A 22,671-nucleotide genomic window follows, 5' to 3' on the forward strand; every position below is an offset into this window, starting at 1 on the left:
TGATTTTTTATTTTATTAATAAAGGAAAACTGGCCCAAAATAGTAAAAATATATATTTTTTAAAATGTAGCTGTATATATCTTGTTACTACCATAACCTACCACCAAGGAACAACCCAAAACAAATTCTCCTGCTCCTGACGATTGCAGCGATACCATGTATGTGTATGTTAGTTGTTGTTTGTACACTCCAAAAGCAATAGTGCACATTTTTCTTTTTTTTGTTTTCTACCTAAAAATCACTGCCACTGTCACTAACTGACACTGTTGCTAATTTAAAAAAATATATATGCTAACCCTGACCTTTGGCCCTCACCTTTACCTTTGACCCTCACCTTGATCCAAACGCAAACCCCCGGCACTAACCTAGTTCAGACCTTGATATAGGTATTTTTTCTTTATTTTTTATTATTTATTTATTTCTTTTTACACACACTCTTTCTTTTATTTTTTTTCTTCTCTGCAAGCAAAGAGAAAGATACATTGTATCTTTCCTCTCCATTCACAGAGAGAGAAACACAGGGCGGTGCAATCCCAGCACAAAGGGAGATACATATTTACAAAATTACTAAAATTGTAATACACAAATAGACATTGCTTTAACTCTTTTTTTTCTAATTTCATCAGAGTTTAGCTCTGGTATATTAACATGCAAAAAAATATAGAAGACTGCTTTTAGACTGCAATTTTACATAATTTCACTCATTTTCTTAGACCAGTTTATGATGTATGTTACAAAATACTTAAGGCATATGCAGCCTCACAGAAAAAAACCCAGTGCAGTAGGGCCACATATATGTGTTACGTCAGCGGGAAGGGGTTGAAAATGTTCAAATGCACTTACATTAGGCTTCATATAAACAGCGAGCTCCTGCACAACACAATACAAACACAGCCAGAAAGTCCTCCTAGCATGCAAAATGGCATCATGTGTGTGGCCCCACCCAACGAGTTTCTCTGTAACAAGCGTTTTCAGGGGAACAGAGGCTGCAGCAATTCTAAGTAGAGGACTATATTTTTTGCATGCAAGAACAGATCTCATAGCTATATTTATGCAATGTGGAAATTGGAGATGAATTAGAAATAATACATGATGAACATTTCTCTAATGTTTTTCCACTCTGGATATCAAGGAGATGAAAAACCGCTGTCTTTGTGTACAGAATGATTGTTCCCTATACTGCACCTGTACTGTTCCCTATACTATGCTATGCTACTATATATATACAGACATCTGTATGCCATAAGCCACTAAAAAGCTTACGCAATCAGAAAAGCAACAAATACCTGAGGTCTACTAATATTTAATCATTTCAGTCACGGATTTCTGTTTTCATAAAATAAGCATTTACAAATAGAGATAAAGCAATGTCTTTTTGTGTATTACAATAAATTAGTCTATTTTCAAATTTCATTAGAGAGTTTATATATACATATAACTGCTTTATACCTATTAGACTGCAATTTTAAGTACAGTATCTCACAAAAGTGAGTACACCCCTCACATTTTTGTAAATATTTTATTATATCTTTTCATGTGACAACACTGAAGAAATGACACTTTGCTACAATGTAAAGTAGTGAGTGTACAGCTTGTATAACAGCGTAAATTTGCTGTCTGCTCAAAATAACTCAGCTCACAGCCATTAATGTCTAAACTGGTGGCAAAAAAATGAGTACACCCCTAAGTGGAAATGTCCAAATTGGGCCCAAAATGTCAATATTTTGTGTGGCCACCATTATTTTTCAGCACTGCCTTAACCCTCTTAGGCATGGAGTTCACCAGAGCTTAAATACTGGAAAGAAGATGTACACCACTCAGGTGGATCTATATCCACAATCAGTTGTGGGTGCTGGACCTTGGATCGCCACCAGATACAAGAACATGAATAGAAAGTGGCCGCACACCAAACGATGGCTTGATAGTAGCAAAGATTTATTGTACAAATCTGGATACAAGGTACAACAGAATGGAAATTGCAGACGCATTTCACATGACCAAAAGCGTGCTTGTTCACTACTTTTTTTTTTAAACAAGCATGCTGTTGGTCGTGTGAAACACGTCTACCATTTCCATTCTGTTGTACCTTGTATCCAGATTTGTTCAATAAATCTTTGCTACTATCAAGTCATCCTTTGGTGTGCGGCCACTTTCTCTTCATGTTCACAAAAGCTTCACAGGTTGCCACTGGAGTCCTCTTCCACACAACATCACGGAACTGGTGGATATTAGAGACCTTGCGCTCCTCCACCTTCCTTTTGAAGATGCCCCCCAGATGCTCAATAGGGTTTAGGTCTGAAGACATGCTTAGCCAGTCCATCACCTTTACCCTCAGCTTCTTTAATAAGGCAGTGGTCGTCTTGGAGGTGTGTTTGAGGTCGTTATCATGTTGGAATACTGCCCTGCGGCCCAGTCTCCGAAGGGAGGGGATCATGCTCTGCTTCAGTATGTCACAGTCCATGTTGGCATTCATTGTTCCCTCTATAAACTATAACTTCCAAGTGCCAGGAGTACTCATACAGCCCCAGACCAAGACACTCCCACCACCATACTTGACTGTATGCAAGGCACACTTGTCTTTGTACTTCTGGGATGACAGCCATGCAGACCTATTTGATGCGGTGTGCGGTGTATGGTCTGAGCACTGACAGGCTGAACCCCCACCCCTTCAACCTCTGTAGCAATGCTGGCAGCACTCATACATCTATTTCCCAAAGACAACCTCTGGCTATGACGCTGAGCATGTGCACTCAACTTCTTTAGTCAACCATGGTGAGGATTGTTGAGAGTGGAACCTGTCCTGTTAAACCGCTGTATGGTCTTGGCTACCATTCTGCAGCTCAGTTTCAGGGTCTTGGCAATCTTCTTATAGCCTAGGCCAGTGATGGCGAACCTTGGCACCCCAGATGTTTTGGAACTACATTTCCCATGATGCTCAGCTACACCGCAGAGTGCATGAGCATCATGGGAAATGTAGTTCCAAAACATCTGGGGTGCCGAGGTTTGCCATCACTGGCCTAGGCCATCTTTATGTAGAGCAACGATTCTTTTTTCAGATCCTCAGAGAGTTCTTTGCCATGAGGGGCCATGTTGAACTTCCAGTGACCAGTATGAGAGAGTGAGAGCGATAACACCAAATTTAACACAGCTGCTCCCCATTCACACCTGAGACAATGTAACACTAATGAGTCACATGACACCGGGGAGAGAAAATTATTAATTAGGCCCAATTTGGACATTTTTACTTAGGGGTGTACTCACTTTTGTTGCCAGTGGTTTATACATTAATGGCTGTGTGTTGAGTTATTTTGAAGGGACAGCAAATTTACACTGTTATACAAGCTGTACACTCACTACTTTACATTGTAACAAAGTGTCATTTCTTCAGTGTTGTCACATGAAAAGTTATAATAAAATATTTACAAAAATGTGAGGGGTGTATCACTTTTGTGAGATACACCGATCCCCCGCTGACCAGGCAGATGTCTCCATGCTGTGTGCGGAGACAGAGCTGGCAGGTCCCCATTCTCCTCTATGGGGGAATCTGATGAGAACGGACCGTCTGTCCGTTCTTATCCGATCCGATCCACCAGACGGATGGAAAATAGGGTTTTTGATGGATCGGATGTCAGCGGACATGTTTCCACTGACATCAGATGCCCCATTGAGATGCATGGGGCATCCTTTAAGATCCGCCTGAAAAATGGACAGGCGGATCTGAATGCACTCCCTGTGTGAAAGGGGCCTTAAATACTTCTTTTGGTGAAATCTAATTGTGACCACTTCCACTCTAGAGCATCTTGGGATACAGTCACAGGCTTGATTATATGCATATCTCAATGTATAAACTTATTTATATAGGCTACATCTTGATATACAGATGGATAGTACAGACTTTTGTGAGTAATAGAAAATCTATCATAAGGAAGTAGGAAGTAAAAATTAAGAGGTAAGTGTCAGCAGGGCAATGTTCTGTTCTCAATTTCAATAGAGCAAGGTGTAATAAAGAAAATCTAGGTTTCTTAGAATCAGGGGAAATTCAACGGCAGCATAATTGTTTATAGTCAACCGAGTGTCGGAAGAGATGCAATGCTATCCAGGTTTTGTGGAAGCGGTTCATTCTATCTGTTGCAATAGCAATGGATTCTTCCATATTGTATTTACTGTTGACATTATGAAGCCAGTCCCTAATCCCTGCATTGAGAAGGTGTCTTATCACTGAGCTTTTGTAGTTTTGAAGTGAGAGATTTGTAATGTGTAAGAGGCAGCATTCCGGAGTCAGCTTTATAGAAGTGTCAGTGATTTTAAGTATAAGCTCACGGATCTGGCCCCAGAAGGTTGATATTTTGGGGCATTGCCACCATATGTGGAATAGTGTCCCAGGGGATTGGTCACATCTCCAGCAGATGTCTGAGGAGGAGGGAAACCATTATTTTATTTTGTCAGGTGTTGCAGAAGTTTGTATGATTTTTCTTGGTATCTGGTGCTGATAGAGCATTTGTGTGCTAGAATGCAACCATTGGTCCATTCTTTGTTTGTTATTTGTCTGTTAAGAACAATAAGGGGTTTACCGTTAGTAGTTACATAGTTACATAGCAGGTGAGGTTGAATAAAGACAATAGTCCATCCAGTTCCACCTGTGTAGGTGTGTGTGTGGCTGTAATCATCTCACATAGCCCTGAATGTTCTGATCCTTGAGATGTAAGTCTAAGAGTCTTTTGAAAGCCACCATACTACCCGCAGAAACCACCTCTTGTGGTAGATAATTCCACAATCTTGTAGCCCTAACAGTAAAGAACCCCCCACGTTGCCTGAGGTTAAAACGCTTCTCCTCTAATCGCTTTGTATGCCCTCGAGTCCTCATGCAATCCCTTTCGACTGAACAGATTTTTTTCTAAGCTGAGATCCCCATTGAGATATTTAAAAATTGCTATCATGTCCCCCCTCAGGCGTCTCTTCTCCAGTAGTGGTTTAAAATCATGAGTTGTCAGTGTTGGGAGGAAATTCAGGGTTTCCTGCTAAGGGGTAAGTGGGCCAGGAGCACTAGAAATGTTATGGGTCTTTGCCAATTTGTGGAATATTCTCAGAGTCGTCCCCACTAATGGACGATGTTTTAGTCCTGTTGGGCAAGAGGGCCAGGGGATCTAGGGTGAGTGTTCTACTCATGAGGCGGCTGTTTTGGATTCAAGGTGTACCTAGTCTTCGCTAGAACTATGGTAATGCCAATCGATAATTCTAGTTACGTGTGTTGCGAAATAATAGCTTTGAAAGTCAGGAAGGTCCATTCTTCCCTTCTCTTTCACTCTAGTGATGAGTTGATGTATTCTTGGCGGTTTGTACGCCCAGATAAATTGTGTTTGTAGGGTTCTTAACTTACAGAAAAAGCTAATTGGTATAGTGATTTGAAGAGCATGAAAAAGATGCAGCATTTTAGGAAGGATTGTCATTTTGAGAATGCCGCCCTACCAAACCACGACAATAATTTTCTATTCCAAAAGCTTAGGTCATTTTTATTGAGTTCAGCAAAGGTGTAAAATTCTTGTCGTAAAGAGTGTCGATGGAAGGGGTTAGCCAAACTCTCAGGTATTTCAGTGCTGCTTGATCCCATTTAAAGGGGCAGTTCACTTTTAGTAATGCGATCTTTTTAGTGGTGATGTTTAAGGCCTCTGATTTAGACTAATTAATTTTTAAGTTGGAAATGTAACCAAACATTTTAAACGCTCTCAACAGGTTAGGAATGGTCATGTGTGGGCGAGTTAGAAAGAATAACAGATCATCTGCATATGCAGCTACTTTATAGGGCTTGTCACCTACACTCATGCCTTGTATGGAGGGATCTGTGTAAACCTTTCTAAGGAACGATTCCAGGGTTAGTATGAATAGCAATGGTGACAAGGGGAATCCCTATCTTCTACAGTTTTTGATGTTTACTGATTCTGAGAATGAGTAGCTTATTCTTAGTTTGGCGTTAGGGCCTTTGTGTAGAGCTGCTATCCAGCTCAGCATGTGAGATGCAAGTCCAATATGTCTGCATGTTGTCATCATGACACAAGTTCTGTTTAATCATCCTCCAGTGTTAGGTGCAATCTTGCCATAGTCGCTTTACGTGGCGCGGAGCCTATTCATAGATTCTATCCCTGGGTGCCCGAGGTCTTTCATATTCCTAGTAATGCTCACACTTTGTCAGACTATTTTGACTTTTTACCTGTAAAGCTAGTTAGAATACCATTATGGGTATTAAAATTGTCATATTGTTTATTCTATTAAAATATTGAATGACTCTTGAGTAGGGTTGAGCGGACACCTAGATGTCCGTGTTCGACGGGTTCGGCCGAACTTTAAAAAAAAGTCCGGGTCCGTGTCCCGGACTTTTACCGAACTTTTCCCGGACACCGAACCCCATTGAAGTCAATGGGGACCCGAACTTTAAGGCACTAAAATGGCTCTAAAACACCAAAGGAAAGGGCTAGAGTGCTGCAAATGGCAGCAAAACGTAATTAAGAGCATGGCAAGTGCTCTGCAAACAAATGTGGATAGGGAAATAACTTAAAACAACAAAAAAAAACAGAAAAATAAAACAATGTTCTTCTTCATCTCTGAAGGACGAGGCCCATATGGAGTAGGAGGGAGGTTGAGGTGGTGGTGGATGTGGCGGTGACATAGGCGTGCGCACAGGGTGTGCTGGGTGTGCCTGGGCACACCCTAATCACCTAGGGCACATAGCATTGCCAGTGAGGAGATGGGAAAGATCTCCCTGGGACCTGCTCTGCTCTATTTCTCCTTGCCTACAGGTACATGGCCCCGATACATTACTCTCCCTGCTGGCAAACACATGCATGTGTATTTCAACTTTGGGGTGCACACCTTAATGCAATAGGCTGCGCACACCTATGGGCGGTGTAGGTGGAAGCGGCGGTGGAGGAGGACCAGGGCCGGATTAACAGCATCATGGGCTTGGTGCTGAGGATTTTGAAGGGCCTTAAGGGCCGTGCCTTGCCATGCACCCAGAGGAGGAAGGGTGCAGCCATGCATGCCTAATTCAACATGGGATGCTGTCTCTGAAGCCCATAAACACATCCATGCATCGCCAACTGTCCCTCCTTGTCCGGCCTTCACGCTGTGTGGGGAGGTTCTGAGGGTGCTGCCTGGGGAAGCGAGCATAGAAGCCAGACTTCTGTGTTTACAAGTGACAGAAGAGCGGTAACAGTGAATATGGCCAACCCGGGGCCTATATAAAAGGTAGGGGCCTGGAGCTGCAGCTCCAATAGCCCCTACATTAATCTGGCCCTGAGGAGGAGGACGAGGTAGCCAACACTGCTTCTTTTCAAAAATTTTAAATGAGGGTACACCCCAAAAGAGTGAGAAAGAGCAAAAATGGAACAATGGGTGGGTAAGGTCGGTATCCATTGCTATTCTGCATAAGGTACGGAAAAGTCCCGTGGGATCCATGCCTGGTTCATTTTAATGAACGTGAGCTTGTCCACATTGTCTCTGGACAGGCGGCTGCGCTTGTCTGTTATAACGCCCCCAGCCGTGCTAAATACCCGTTCAGATAATACACTGGCTGCAGGGCACGCCAGCACCTCCAAGGCGTAAAGGGCAAGCTCAGGCCATGTGCCCAATTTGGAGACCCAGAAGTTGAAGGGGGCAGACCCGTCATTCACTACATGTAGGCGTGTGCACACATACTGCTCCACCATGTTGGTAAAATGCTGCCTCCTGCTAAGACGTTCCATCTGAGCTGCTGGTGCTGCTGTTTGTTGTGGCGTGCTGACAAAGCTTTTCCACATTTCGGCCATGCTAACCCTGCCTTCTGAGGTGCTGGCGGTGCCCTGGTTGCGTTGGCGACCTCCTCCTCCTCCTCCTCTGCCTTGTGCTTCCACTGTGGCCCCGCTGTCAGATGGGAATGCCAGCAGCATGGCGTCTACCAGCGTGCGCTTGTACTCGCGCATCTTGCGATCGTGCTCCAGTGAGTGAATTAAGGACGGTACGTTGTCCTTGTAACGGGGATCCAGCAGCGTGGCCACCCAGTAATCAGCACAAGTTAGAATGTGGGCAACTCGGTGGTCGTTGTGGAGACACTGCAGCATGTAATCGCTCATGTGTGCCAGGCTGCCCAGAGGCGACGAAAGGCTGTCCTCTGTGGGAGGTGTATCGTCCGTGTCCTCTGTATCCCCCCAGCCACGCACCAGTGATGGCCATGAGCTGGCCTGGGTGCCACCCTGCTGTGAACATGGTTCCATCTCCTCCTCCAGCTCCTCCTCCTCCTCATCCTCCTCATCCTCCAGAACTGTGCCCCTGCTGGACAATTGCGTCCCTGGCGTTTGCGTGTGCAGGAACCCACCCTCGGAGCCCCTTGCGAATGACTGCCCTGAAAGCCTTGGAAATGTTACCTCTTCATCCTCCTCCTCCTCCTCATCCTGTGCCACATCCTCTTCCATCATCGCCCGAATTGTTTTTTCAAGGAGGCATAGAAGTGGGATAGTTAAGCTGAGAACGGCGTCATTGCCACTGGCCATGTTGGTGGAGTACTCAAAACAGCGCAACAAGGCACACAGGTCTCGCATGGAGGCCCAGTTATTGGTGGTGAAGTGGTGCTGTTCCGCAGAGCGACTCACGCGTGCGTGCTGCAGCTGAAACTCCACTATGGCCTGCTGCTGCTCGCACAGTCTTTCCAGCATGTGCAAGGTGGAGTTCCACCTTGTGGGCACGTCACATATGAGGCGGTGAGCGGGAAGGCCGAAGTTACGCTGCAGCGCTGCCAGGCGAGCAGCAGCAGGGTGAGAACGCCGAAAGTGCGCACAAACGGCCCGCACTTTCTGCAGCAGCTCTGACATATCGGGGTAGTTTTTAAGGAACCTCTGCACCACCAAATTCAGCACATGCGCCAGGCAAGGGATGTGCGTCAAACCGGCTAGGCCCAGAGCTGCTATGAGATTTCGCCCGTTATCGCACACCACCAGGCCGGGCTTGAGGCTCGCTGGCAGCAACCACTCATTTGTCTGCTGTTCCATGCTCCTCCACAACTCCTGCGCGGTGTGTGGTTTGTCCCCCAAACAGGCAAGTTGTAAAACTGCCTGCTGTCGTTTACCCCTGGCCGTGCTGAAGTTGGTGGTGAAGGTGTTACGCTGTCCGGATGAGGAGGCGGTAGAGGATGAGGAAGCGGAGTAGGAGGAGTTAGGAACAGGAGGCAAACTGAAGCGCCCTGCAATCCTCGGTGGTGGAAGGACATGCGCCAAATTGCTATCCGCCTCAGGCCCATCCGCCACTGCATTTACCCAGTGTGCCGTTAGGGAGATATAACGCCCCTGACCGTGCTTACTGGTCCACGTATCCGTAGTTAGGTGGACCTTGGCACAGATGGCGTTGCGCAGTGCACACCTGATATTTTCCCCCACTTGGTTGTGCAGGGAAGGGATGGCTTGCCTGGAAAAGTAGTGGCGGCTGGGCACGACGTACTGTGGGACAGCCACCGACATAAGGTTTTTAAAACTGTGCGTCTCCACCAGACGGAATGACAGCATTTCAAAGGCCAATAATTTTGAAATGCTGGCATTCAGGGCCAGGGATCGCGGGTGGGTAGGGGGGTACTTCCTCTTCCTCTCAAGTGTTTGGGAGATGGAAAGCTGAACGCTTCCACGGGACATTGTGGAGATGGTTGTTGGTGACCCAGGTGGTGGTGTTGCTGACAGATCGTCTGTTTGCGGGGTGGCAGGTGCCGGTATCACTACAGATGTGGCTGGAGCGGCCGAGACTGCAGCAGAAGAGGAAGCAGGATGAGCCAGAGACGTTTCTTGGTTTTGAAGGTGTGTACTCCACTGCAGCTCGTGCTTTGCACTTAGATGCCTGATCATGCAGGTTGTGCTCAGGTTGAGAAGGTTTATGCCTCGCTTCAAGCTCTGATTGCACAGGGTGCAAACCACTCGTGTCCTGTCATCAGCACATTTTCTAAAGAACTTCCACGCTAGAGAACTCCTTTGAGCTGACTTTGGTGCGCTCGTTCCCTTGCTGCGTTGGGCAGTAGCGGGCGTAGTGTCTAGGGCACGGCCGCTCCGCTTCTGCACCCTGCTCCCTCTTCTGCTGTGCTGGTGGCTCTGTGCGACCACCGCCTCTTCCTCCAAACTACTCAGGTCACCTGCATGACGTTCATTCCATGTGGGGTCGAGGACCTCATCGTCCTCCACATCATCTTCCACCCAGTCTTCACCCCTGCCCTCCTTGTCGGTCTCCACAATGCTGAACGCCGCAGCAGTTGGCACCTGCGTTTCGTCATCATCGGAGACGTGCTGCGATGATCCTTGCATGTACTCATCTTGAGAAATAAGTGGTTGGGCATCGCTGCACTCAATCTCTTCCACTTCTGGGGCAGGGCTAGGTGGATGGCCCTGGGAAACCCTGCTGACAGAGTCCTCAAAAAGAATAAGAGACTGCTGTATGGCTTGGGGCTCAGACTGCTGGCCTGATTTGCAAGGGGGTGAGGTGAAAGACGGTTGGACATTGGCTGCAGGTGCCAACTCTGACCTTTCTGCAGTAGACTGGGTGGGAGACAATGTGAAGGAACTGGAGGCACTGTCAGCAGCAAACCAATCTACTATCGCCTCAACTTGTTCTGGCCTCATCACTTCTAGGGGCGTTTGATGCCCTACCAAATACTGATGCAGGTTCTGTCGCCTACTCACACTTGAGGAAGGTGTTTCACTTGTGCGTGTAGCTGGCACAGATCGACCACGTCCTCTCCTTGCAACAGGAGCTCTACCAGCAGCACCACGACCCAGGCCACGGCCCTTATTTGACGGTCTCCTCATATTTCTGTAATTTAAGATCTTGCCCTAGAAAGGTTTTTATTGAATAGCGGAATAGGAAATATGATCCAAAAAAGTGTATGTATCTCGCACGTACAAAACCACACTAGGCCCCAATTACTATTGTTTCTACCCCTAAAAGGATGGATGAGGAGTAGGAGGAGTATGGAACAGACAGCACCCTCAAATCTTCAGAAGTATGAGATGAACCCCAAAAATTTGGAAAGGTGGATCTCACACGTACCGACACAGACTATCCCGCAATTCAATTGATCCTCAAAGGTTTTTATTGAATAGCGGAATAGGAAATATGATCAAAAAAAGTGTATGTATCTCGCACGTACACAACCACACTAGGCCCCAATTACTATTGTTTGTACCCCTAAAAGGATGGATGAGGAGTAGGAGGAGGAGTATGGAACAGGCAGCACCCTCAAATCTTCAGAAGTATGAGATGAACCCCAAAAACTTGGAAAGGTGGATCTCACACGTACCGACACAGACTATCCCGCAATTCAATTGATCCTCAAAGGTTTTTATTGAATAGCGGAATAGGAAATATGATCAAAAAAAGTGTATGTATCTCGCACGTACACAACCACACTAGGCCCCAATTACTATTGTTTGTACCCCTAAAAGGATGGTTGAGCAGTAGGAGCAGGAGTATGGAACAGGCAGCACCCTCAAATCTTCAGAAGTATGAGATGAACCCCAACAACTTGGAAAGGTGGATCTCACACGTACCGACACAGACTATCTCGCAATTGAATTGATCCCCAAAGGTTTTAATTGAATAGCGGAATAGAAAATATGATCAAAAAGAAAGTGTATGTATCTCGCACGTACACCACCACACTAGGCCCCAACTACTATTGTTTGTACCCCTAAAAGGATGGTTGAGCAGTAGGAGGAGGAGTATGGAACAGGCAGCACCCTCAAATCTTCAGAAGTATGAGATGAACCCCAAAAACTTGGAAAGGTGGATCTCTCTCACACGTACCAACACAGACTATCCCCCAATTTAACTGATCCCCAAAGGTTTTTGATTAAATAGCGGAATAGAAAATATGATCCAAAAAAAGTGTATGTATATCACACGTACACAACCACACTAGGCCCCAATTACTATTGTTTGTACCCCTAAAAGGCTAGATGAGGAGTAGGGGGGGTATGGAACAGGCAGCACCCTCAAATCTTCAGAAGTATGAGATGAACCCCAAAAACTTGGAAAGGTGGATCTCTCTCACACGTACCAACACAGACTATCCCCCAATTTAACTGATCCCCAAAGGTTTTTGATTAAATAGCGGAATAGAAAATATGATCCAAAAAAAGTGTATGTATATCACACGTACACAACCACACTAGGCCCCAATTACTATTGTTTGTACCCCTAAAAGGCTAGGAGTAGGGGGAGTATGGAACAGGCAGCACCCTCAAACCTTCAGAAGTATGAGATGAACCCCAACAACTTGGAAAGGTGGATCTCTCTCACACGTACCAACACAGACTATCCCCCAATTTAACTGATCCCCAAAGGTTTTTGATTAAATAGCGGAATAGAAAATATGATCCAAAAAAAGTGTATGTATATCACACGTACACAACCACACTAGGCCCCAATTACTATTGTTTGTACCCCTAAAAGGCTAGGAGTAGGGGGAGTATGGAACAGGCAGCACCCTCAAACCTTCAGAAGTATGAGATGAACCCCAACAACTTGGAAAGGTGGATCTCTCTCACACGTACCAACACAGACTATCCCCCAATTTAACTGATCCCCAAAGGTTTTTGATTAAATAGCGGAATAGAAAATATGATCCAAAAAAAGTGTATGTATATCACACGTACACAACCACACTAGGCCCCAATTACTATTGTTTGTACCCCTAAAAGGCTAGATGAGGAGTAGGGGGGGTATGGAACAGGCAGCACCCTCAAACCTTCAGAAGTATGAGATGAACCCCAACAACTTGGAAAGGTGGATCTCTCTCACACGTACCAACACAGACTATCCCCCAATTTAACTGATCCCCAAAGGTTTTTGATTAAATAGCGGAATAGAAAATATGATCCAAAAAAAGTGTATGTATATCACACGTACACAACCACACTGGGCCCCAATTACTATTGTTTGTACCCCTAAAAGGCTAGATGAGGAGTAGGGGGAGTATGGAACAGGCAGCACCCTCAAACCTTCAGAAGTATGAGATGAACCCCAACAACTTGGAAAGGTGGATCTCTCTCACACGTACCAACACAGACTATCCCCCAATTTAACTGATCCCCAAAGGTTTTTGATTAAATAGCGGAATAGAAAATATGATCCAAAAAAAGTGTATGTATATCACACGTACACAACCACACTAGGCCCCAATTACTATTGTTTGTACCCCTAAAAGGCTAGGAGTAGGGGGAGTATGGAACAGGCAGCACCCTCAAACCTTCAGAAGTATGAGATGAACCCCAACAACTTGGAAAGGTGGATCTCTCTCACACGTACCAACACAGACTATCCCCCAATTTAACTGATCCCCAAAGGTTTTTGATTAAATAGCGGAATAGAAAATATGATCCAAAAAAAGTGTATGTATATCACACGTACACAACCACACTAGGCCCCAATTACTATTGTTTGTACCCCTAAAAGGCTAGATGAGGAGTAGGGGGGGTATGGAACAGGCAGCACCCTCAAATCTTCAGAAGTATGAGATGAACCCCAAAAACTTGGAAAGGTGGATCTCTCTCACACGTACCAACACAGACTATCCCCCAATTTAACTGATCCCCAAAGGTTTTTGATTAAATAGCGGAATAGAAAATATGATCCAAAAAAAGTGTATGTATATCACACGTACACAACCACACTAGGCCCCAATTACTATTGTTTGTACCCCTAAAAGGCTAGATGAGGAGTAGGGGGGGTATGGAACAGGCAGCACCCTCAAACCTTCAGAAGTATGAGATGAACCCCAACAACTTGGAAAGGTGGATCTCTCTCACACGTACCAACACAGACTATCCCCCAATTTAACTGATCCCCAAAGGTTTTTGATTAAATAGCGGAATAGAAAATATGATCCAAAAAAAGTGTATGTATATCACACGTACACAACCACACTAGGCCCCAATTACTATTGTTTGTACCCCTAAAAGGCTAGATGAGGAGTAGGGGGGGTATGGAACAGGCAGCACCCTCAAACCTTCAGAAGTATGAGATGAACCCCAACAACTTGGAAAGGTGGATCTCTCTCACACGTACCAACACAGACTATCCCCCAATTTAACTGATCCCCAAAGGTTTTTGATTAAATAGCGGAATAGAAAATATGATCCAAAAAAAGTGTATGTATATCACACGTACACAACCACACTAGGCCCCAATTACTATTGTTTGTACCCCTAAAAGGCTAGATGAGGAGTAGGGGGGGTATGGAACAGGCAGCACCCTCAAACCTTCAGAAGTATGAGATGAACCCCAACAACTTGGAAAGGTGGATCTCTCTCACACGTACCAACACAGACTATCCCCCAATTTAACTGATCCCCAAAGGTTTTTGATTAAATAGCGGAATAGAAAATATGATCCAAAAAAAGTGTATGTATATCACACGTACACAACCACACTAGGCCCCAATTACTATTGTTTGTACCCCTAAAAGGCTAGATGAGGAGTAGGGGGGGTATGGAACAGGCAGCACCCTCAAACCTTCAGAAGTATGAGATGAACCCCAACAACTTGGAAAGGTGGATCTCTCTCACACGTACCAACACAGACTATCCCCCAATTTAACTGATCCCCAAAGGTTTTTGATTAAATAGCGGAATAGAAAATATGATCCAAAAAAAGTGTATGTATATCACACGTACACAACCACACTAGGCCCCAATTACTATTGTTTGTACCCCTAAAAGGCTAGATGAGGAGTAGGGGGGGTATGGAACAGGCAGCACCCTCAAACCTTCAGAAGTATGAGATGAACCCCAACAACTTGGAAAGGTGGATCTCTCTCACACGTACCAACACAGACTATCCCCCAATTTAACTGATCCCCAAAGGTTTTTGATTAAATAGCGGAATAGAAAATATGATCCAAAAAAAGTGTATGTATATCACACGTACACAACCACACTAGGCCCCAATTACTATTGTTTGTACCCCTAAAAGGCTAGGAGTAGGGGGAGTATGGAACAGGCAGCACCCTCAAACCTTCAGAAGTATGAGATGAACCCCAACAACTTGGAAAGGTGGATCTCTCTCACACGTACCAACACAGACTATCCCCCAATTTAACTGATCCCCAAAGGTTTTTGATTAAATAGCGGAATAGAAAATATGATCCAAAAAAAGTGTATGTATATCACACGTACACAACCACACTAGGCCCCAATTACTATTGTTTGTACCCCTAAAAGGCTAGATGAGGAGTAGGGGGAGTATGGAACAGGCAGCACCCTCAAATCTTCAGAAGTATGAGATTGTGTTCACTGTACCCCACAAAGATTGAGTTCACTGCACCCCACAATGATTGTGTTCACTGCACCCCACAAAGATTGTGTTCACTGCACCTCACAAAGATTGTGTTCACTGTACCCCCCAAAGATTGTGTTCACTGCACCCCACAAAGATTCTGTTCACTGTACCCCACAAAGATTGTGTTCACTGCACCCTAAAAGGATGTTGTTCACTGCACCCCACAAAGATTGTGTTCACTGCACCCTAAAAGGATGTTGTTCACTGCACCCCAAAAAGATTGTGTTCACTGTACCCCCCCAAAGATTGTGTTCACTGCACCCCACAAAGATTGTGTTCACTGCACCCCAAAAAGATTGTGTTCACTGTACCCCCCAAAGATTGTGTTCACTGCACCCCAAAAAGATTGTGTTCACTGTACCCCCCAAAGATTGTGTTCACTGCACCCCACAAAGATTCTGTTCACTGTACCCCACAAAGATTGTGTTCACTGCACCCCAAAAAGATTGTGTTCACTGTACCCCCCCAAAGATTGTGTTCACTGCACCCCACAAAGATTCTGTTCACTGCACCCCACAAAGGATTTTGTTCACTGCACCCCAAAAAGATTGTGTTCACTGCACCCCAAAAAGGATTTTGATCACTGCACCCCAAAAAGGATGTTGTTCACTGCACCCCAAAAATGATTTTGTTCACTCCACCCCAAAAAGATTGTGTTCACTGCACCCCACAAAGATTGTGTTCACTGCACCCCAAAAAGATTGTGTTCACTGTACCCCCCAAAGATTGTGTTCACTGCACCCCACAAAGATTCTGTTTACTGTACCCCACAAAGATTGTGTTCACTGCACCCCAAAAAGATTGTGTTCACTGCACCCCAAAAAGGATGTTGTTCACTGCACCCCAAAAAGGATGTTGTTCACTCCACCCCAAAAAGATTGTGTTCACTGCACCCCACAAAGATTGTGTTCACTGCACCCCAAAAAGATTGTGTTCACTGCACCCCAAAAATGATTTTGTTCACTGCACCCCAAAAAGGATTTTGTTCACTGCACCCCAAAAAGGATGTTGTTCACTCCACCCCAAAAAGATTGTGTTCACTGCACCCCAAAAAGATTGTGTTCACTGCACCCCACAAAGGATTTTGTTCACTGCACCCCAAAAAGATTGTGTTCACTGCACCCCAAAAAGGATGTTGTTCACTGCACCCCAAAAAGGATTTTGTTCACTGCACCCCAAAAAGATTGTGTTCACTGCACCCCACAAAGGATTTTGTTCACTGCACCCCACAAAGATTGTGTTCACTGCACACCAAAAAGGATTGTGTTCACTGCACCCCAAAAAGATTTTGTTCACTGCACCCCAAAAAGATTGTGTTCACTGCAGCCCAAAAAGATTGTGTTCACTGCAGCCCAAAAAGATTGTGTTCACTGCAGCCCAAAAAGATTGTGTTCACTGCAGCCCAAAAAGATTGTGTTCACTGCAGCCCAAAAAGATTGTGTTCACTGCAGCTCACACACAGAAAAATGGATGTGGATCACTGACACCTGCCTATCTCCAATCCCACACCACACAGCAATATCGATTGTAGTTTGTAGAACACAGTTTCCCTAAAATTCAGCAGACTCTGTCCCTAACAGGATTGAGAAGAGATCGTAGATCAGGATTGAGTGCAGATTCACCCCACCCCCCCCACACAGCAATATCGATTGTAGTTTGTAGAAGACACTGACCCTATAATTCAGCAGACTCTATCCCTAAAATGCCTACAACTCGCCCTGCCTAAACACTCCGACCTGTCCCTCAATTCTATCCGGACACAAATGGTTTTTTCCTGCCTATCTTTCCCTAATCAGCAGCCAGCACATTGATGTGTGCTCTGTCCCTTAGCTAAGCAGCAGAATGACGCTGCTGCGGCGGCTGCCTCGAACTTATAAAGACTTGGTCACATGCTTCAGACGGCCAATCACAGCTACTAAGACATTTGCAGGCATGGCTGGGATGGCTTAAGGCACACCAGTTAAACGATTGTTGATTGGCTGTTGAAAGCCCGCCATGAAAAGAGCGCCAAAGCATGCAAAACCCGGAAATAAAACGACCGAACACGGATTTTTACCCGAACATACAGTAAAGTGTCCGTGTCCGTGTTCGGGTAAAAAAAATCCAATTATTCGGTACGAACACGAATAATACAGTCCGTGTTCGCTCAACACTACTCTTGAGTGCTCCGTATCTTTGAAAGTAGATTTAAATATAAATAGATAAATATACTGGATATACAAAAATGACTGATATAATGACCAATAAATAGTCAAATAAAAAACAAGCTTGATAGAAATTCTTGTGCAAAGTGAAAAAAGGACAGTTCTGTGCAGGTGCTAAAAAGTGATCTTCCCCGTCAGCCATGTATAGGCTAAATGGGTAAGTATCAGCGCTGCTCAATAATAAATAAATCTATAAAGTGTGCTTGTGCCAAATATATGTGTACAAATATCATTAAAATGGATATCTTATTAAATCAATATCATACCATATGTGATATATTATAAAGTGCTTAGTGATAAAAAAAAAAACTCATATCATAAATATATAAATCCAAGCAAATATACAAAAATCATATAAAATATAAAGTGCTATATATTCATTAGTGTAAACATATAATTAAAATCGATATAAAAGTGTCCAGTGCTCAGTGACAATATTTAAATTAATCTCCTCTTCGTACAAAAGAGCTCAGTGCTTGTCTGCTGTCTTATGCCAGAAATGATTTAAGTGCACAGTGCTCAGATGTCCGGGTGCTCCCCTCTCAGTCCCCTACTCACCGGACTGTAAGAGGAATCAAGCCTTATAAGCATAAACTAACGATCAGAATCCCAGGACAGCACCAAGTTAACAGCACCTCAGATCAATATCTCCTCATATACAGGTCGCAGCAATCTCCGATATATATCATCCAGGATTATAGATCCACCATAAAATTTAAATGGAGAGAGACCTCATCGTGCAATATTATCAATTTTATTCAAAAATAATTAAAATTGCACTTACAGCGTATAACATCATAATATGCGGTATCGGCTCCTAATACAGGGACGCCAATCTTTCCTCTGCATTCCACCCGCTTGGACCGGAAGTGACGTAGTGCGTGAGAGTAACGGCTTGACGCGTTTCGCTCTGCCAATCAGAGCATTCTCAAAAGTGTATAGGCTAGATTTCACTGACAGATATAATCCAAAGGTGGCTATGAATGGGCCACTCACCAAATGTTGTTGGTCCTGACTGCTTTATAGAAACAAGACCATGCAGCGCCTGTGTGGTCACCCCCACCAGGATCAGTGGCTGTTCATCCAGTGTAGTCACTCTGACCAGGGACTGCAAACTCTCCAGCTCTCCCCATTCCAAACTTGGGCACAGAGAAAGAATAATAAAAAAAGGCTATCAATAGTGTAGTATGTATAAAGTTTTATTTCCCATCCATGGGTAAAACATATTCCACAATGGCAGTACAATGGCAGTACAGATGTAAAATTGTTAAAAAAACGTTTAAAAAAAGCTGTGTGTAATAACTATTACAAGTCAGGGGATAGAGTGGACGGCAGTGTAGCGGTATGCTTCCGGTTTGCATTCCATACACTAGGTGCGTTCCCTCTAACGCGTTTCGTCAGCACACTGACATCTTAAGAGTTCTCTCTGAAATCTAGCCTATACAGGGCTGACAGGGATGATCACTTTTTAGCACCTGCACTTTAATCTGCACAGAACTGTCCTTTTTTCACTTTGCACAAGTTTTTTTTGGACTATTTATTGGTCGTTATATCACTCATTTTTGTATATCCAGTATATTAATCTATTTATATTTAAATCTATTTTGAAAGATATGGAGCACTTTCACCACGTTCATTTATGCACATTTGCACTTTATATATATTTATGTAACTTATCATGCTGCAATTTTATTAGAAATGGCAGGGAACACTATGATCAGTGCTGCCTTCCTCAATGAGTCTCCTGTGTTCATCAAAACATACCTGGACTGTACGATTAGTCCTGCCTACATAAAGGAGATTGCTGGGACATTAGAGGCAGTATACAACAAAATCCATGGAACAGGATTGCTCTTTGAGGATCTTGAATGACTCTCCACTTCTCCTAGGAGAGCCAATGCACTTTTTGGATTTGCAATTTACATACTGCTGTTTTCTGGTGATGCCACAGTGGTGTTTGTGGATATATATGGTTTGTATATGAATAGGCCAATAGCTGATCACATGATATGATGTAGATGCCCTTTTGGAATAAAGTTTGTGTTACCCTAATTATTATTTTTTTCCTATGAGTATGTTCACATACAACATGTATATTTTTATAAATATAATCTGTTATTTTCATGTAATTCTTCCATCTGAAGTACTTTTTTGTTCCTGTCAGTCACCTTTCTTTTCTTTCATCCTCTAGCCATTTAGGTGTACAGGACAATGTGCAGACACATAGCATGCCTCTATTGGGTAGTTTGTTCAGCCACCCCTCCCCCAGCCAATTACATCCTTTCTCTGGCACACAAACCCTCCCAATCATAGCCTGCCTCTTGAACATGCCCCTTGCTCAAGTCTGAATCTTGCCTCAGGTTGAGCAGACTATGGAATAGAGGCACACTGTGTCCTGTAACTCCGCCCCTCACTATCAGGAAGATAAGATGCATGGTTAAATGACAGACCATTTTAACCTTGTAAAAAAAGGCAGCAAAGATCATTTCTGAAACTAGTTATAGTTATAGCTCTATTAGAAAGTGTCTATGTCATTGTATATTCACTACTAGTTTGGCTGAGCCCTTCTTCATCACTTTAAAATGGAATTACCTACTGGCCCATTCACTTACTGTCAAAGTTGCTCATACTGAAGAAAACAGCATGGATTGGACGGAGACTCTGCACTGTGAAAATGTATTGGTAAGCACAGATGTGCGCACAGGGTGTGCCAGGTGTGTTTGGGCACACCCTGATCACTCCGCATGGTGCAGATTTACCCTGCTGTCCAGGACCCCCTCCTCCTCTCCCACTGGTTGCTGCAAGGAAGTCACCAGCCTTCCTTTTCTGAATGAACACACTGTGTTCATTCATTCATAGTAAACTATGTTTACTATGCTTAACCACTTGCCGACCATCGCAAGTACATATACTGCGGCGGTCAGCCCCGGCCAGGCAAAGTGACGTACCGGTACGTCACTAGCCTGTCACCGGCTTGTGAGCCAATAGCGGGCGAGCGCGCGCCCGCTGAGGCGCGCGCCTGCCCCGGCTCGTTCCCTAAGAAGTCAGTGCATGTGACCGGCGGACCCGATGTCCGCCCGTCACGATCGCGATCGTTCGCCGGGAAGGGAGAAAGGCAGGCGGCTAATGTAAACAAGCTGCCTGTCATTCTCCCCTGTGTAAAAATGGAGATCAGACGGTTCTACTATGTAGGACCATTGACCTCTGTTTTTACACTATTAGCCATGTCCCATCACAGTTAGAAACACGCCCTTAGGACACACTTAACCCCTCCTTCTCCAATACAGTTAACCCCTTCCCTGCCAGTGTCATTTTTACAGTAACAGTGCATATGTATAGCACTGATTACTGCAGTAATGTTACTGGTAACCCCAAAAGTGTCAAAAATGTCAGTCAAGGGCCCGATCTGTCCGCCGCAATGTCGCAGTACCGCAAAAAAAAATCGCAGATCGCCGCCATTACTCGTTAAAAAGAAAAAACACCAAAAATGACAAAAATCTTTCCCTTTGTTAGTAAACGCGATAACTTTTGCGCAAACCAGTCAAAATATGATTTTTCCATTTTTTTGGGGAATTTCATATAAAAAAATGTGAAAAATATTGTTATTTTGGCAAAATTTACGCTCTTTTTTTGTTTATAGCGCATGATCAAAAAATCACACAGGTAATCAAATACCACCAAAAGAAAGCTCTGTTTGTATGAAAAAAAGGATGTCAAATTCGTTTAGGTACAGCGTCGAACGACCGCGCAATTGTCCGTTAAAGTCACTCAGTAAAAAAACCCCAAAAAAACCCTGGTCAGGAAAGGGGTAAAATCTTCCGGGGCTTAAGTGGTTACGTTTGCAAATGAACAGGAAGCCACTCAGCACAGAGCACTTCCAATTAGTTCACTATCTAGTGCAGCTGAGGCTGCAGAGAAAGTCATTGGGGTAGCTCTTTTCTCATTCTCTTTCTCAAAAGTGAGACATCTGGGGTCTGTTTAGCCCCACCCCCGAATAAATAAAAATAAAACACTGACACTGTCTACTGACACCAACCTCTGCTCTATTGACACCATCTGCTCTTCTACTGCCACCAACCTCTGCTCTACTGACACCGTCCACTGCTATACAGACACGTCCATGTTTTAATACATTTTAAAAAGTTTGGTTACATGTATAAGAGTGTATGTGTTTATATAGATATATATATGTATGTATATGTGTTTGAGCTTTGGAGTGCACACCCTAATGTTATAGGCTGTGCACACCTATGTTGGTAAGAGATGTAAAGAACCCTTTGCCAGTTCCTTGAGCAAGTTGGTTACCATGAACGGCCAAATGGGTAGTCAACAGCAAAAATCTGATCTGACCATTCTGATTCTAGGTTTGGATAAACCAAGTGACTCATCAGTACCTGACAGTTCTCCTTCATAAATTGAAATCTGTGGTTTGAAAATAATAAGTTTGGTACATTTCTAAGACTGCAGGCTTTAGATGAGTGCAAGACAATGTTTTCCTGACCAAATATCTCTCTTTATCAACAGGAAACGGAAACACTAACTTTTCAGCTCAGATGTTGGCAAAGAGAATGCATATAAAACCTGGCTTTCTGGCGGTGATCACTACTAACGACTCATCCACAGTATTCTGAATGCAAAATGTACTTCAAACCATAACGTGTTTCTGTGTAGAAAAAGAAACATTATGCTTGTTATTGTTATGGCACTGATGGCAGAATGGACAGCTGCAGTGGTTTGTTTTTCACCATTGGCACTTACGCCTTCTACAGAGGTTTATTGTAGGAGGCAGAATCAGGCTGGTATCACATCAATACCAATAGATACTTACAAGTGACAAATGTAATTTGACTTGGTTTTTATCATGGTATCCCCTGCTTTCTACCCACTGAAATCTGAAATTAAGGAATGCTGTAGAAAGATTACCTTTGTCTACTGCTGAGGACAATATTCCACTTATAAACAGTGTTATTATTGCCACTATTTTACTTTTCAGGAATATGAAACATTTTAATTATAATACTACAATGTCATAGCAACCAAAAACTAGTTGAGTACTGTCCGTGAAACTTTTTTACATTTTCAAAGCAAGCTTGCAGGGTAGTCTACCCTTTGTGTATCACTACTGCTTGGA

The 22,671-nt window shown here is 44.1% G+C and overlaps 1 protein-coding gene across 1 annotated transcript in view; it reads left to right on the plus strand.

The window, feature by feature from the left end:
- The window catches only part of CXCL12 (C-X-C motif chemokine ligand 12), a 127,002-nt gene extending 104,555 nt beyond the window's left edge, over positions 1-22,447 (plus strand). Inside the window, exon 4 of the mRNA XM_082268302.1 lies at positions 22,065-22,447. Within this exon, the coding sequence (XP_082124428.1) occupies positions 22,065-22,080 (16 nt within the window). The 3' untranslated portion in view covers positions 22,081-22,447. The remainder of the gene's footprint in view (positions 1-22,064) is intronic.
- The last annotated feature ends 224 nt before the right edge of the window (positions 22,448-22,671 follow it).

The sequence above is a fragment of the Pelophylax lessonae genome (assembly GCF_965119305.1).
Source record: "Pelophylax lessonae genome assembly, chromosome: 9".
Classification (NCBI taxonomy): domain Eukaryota; kingdom Metazoa; phylum Chordata; class Amphibia; order Anura; family Ranidae; genus Pelophylax; species Pelophylax lessonae.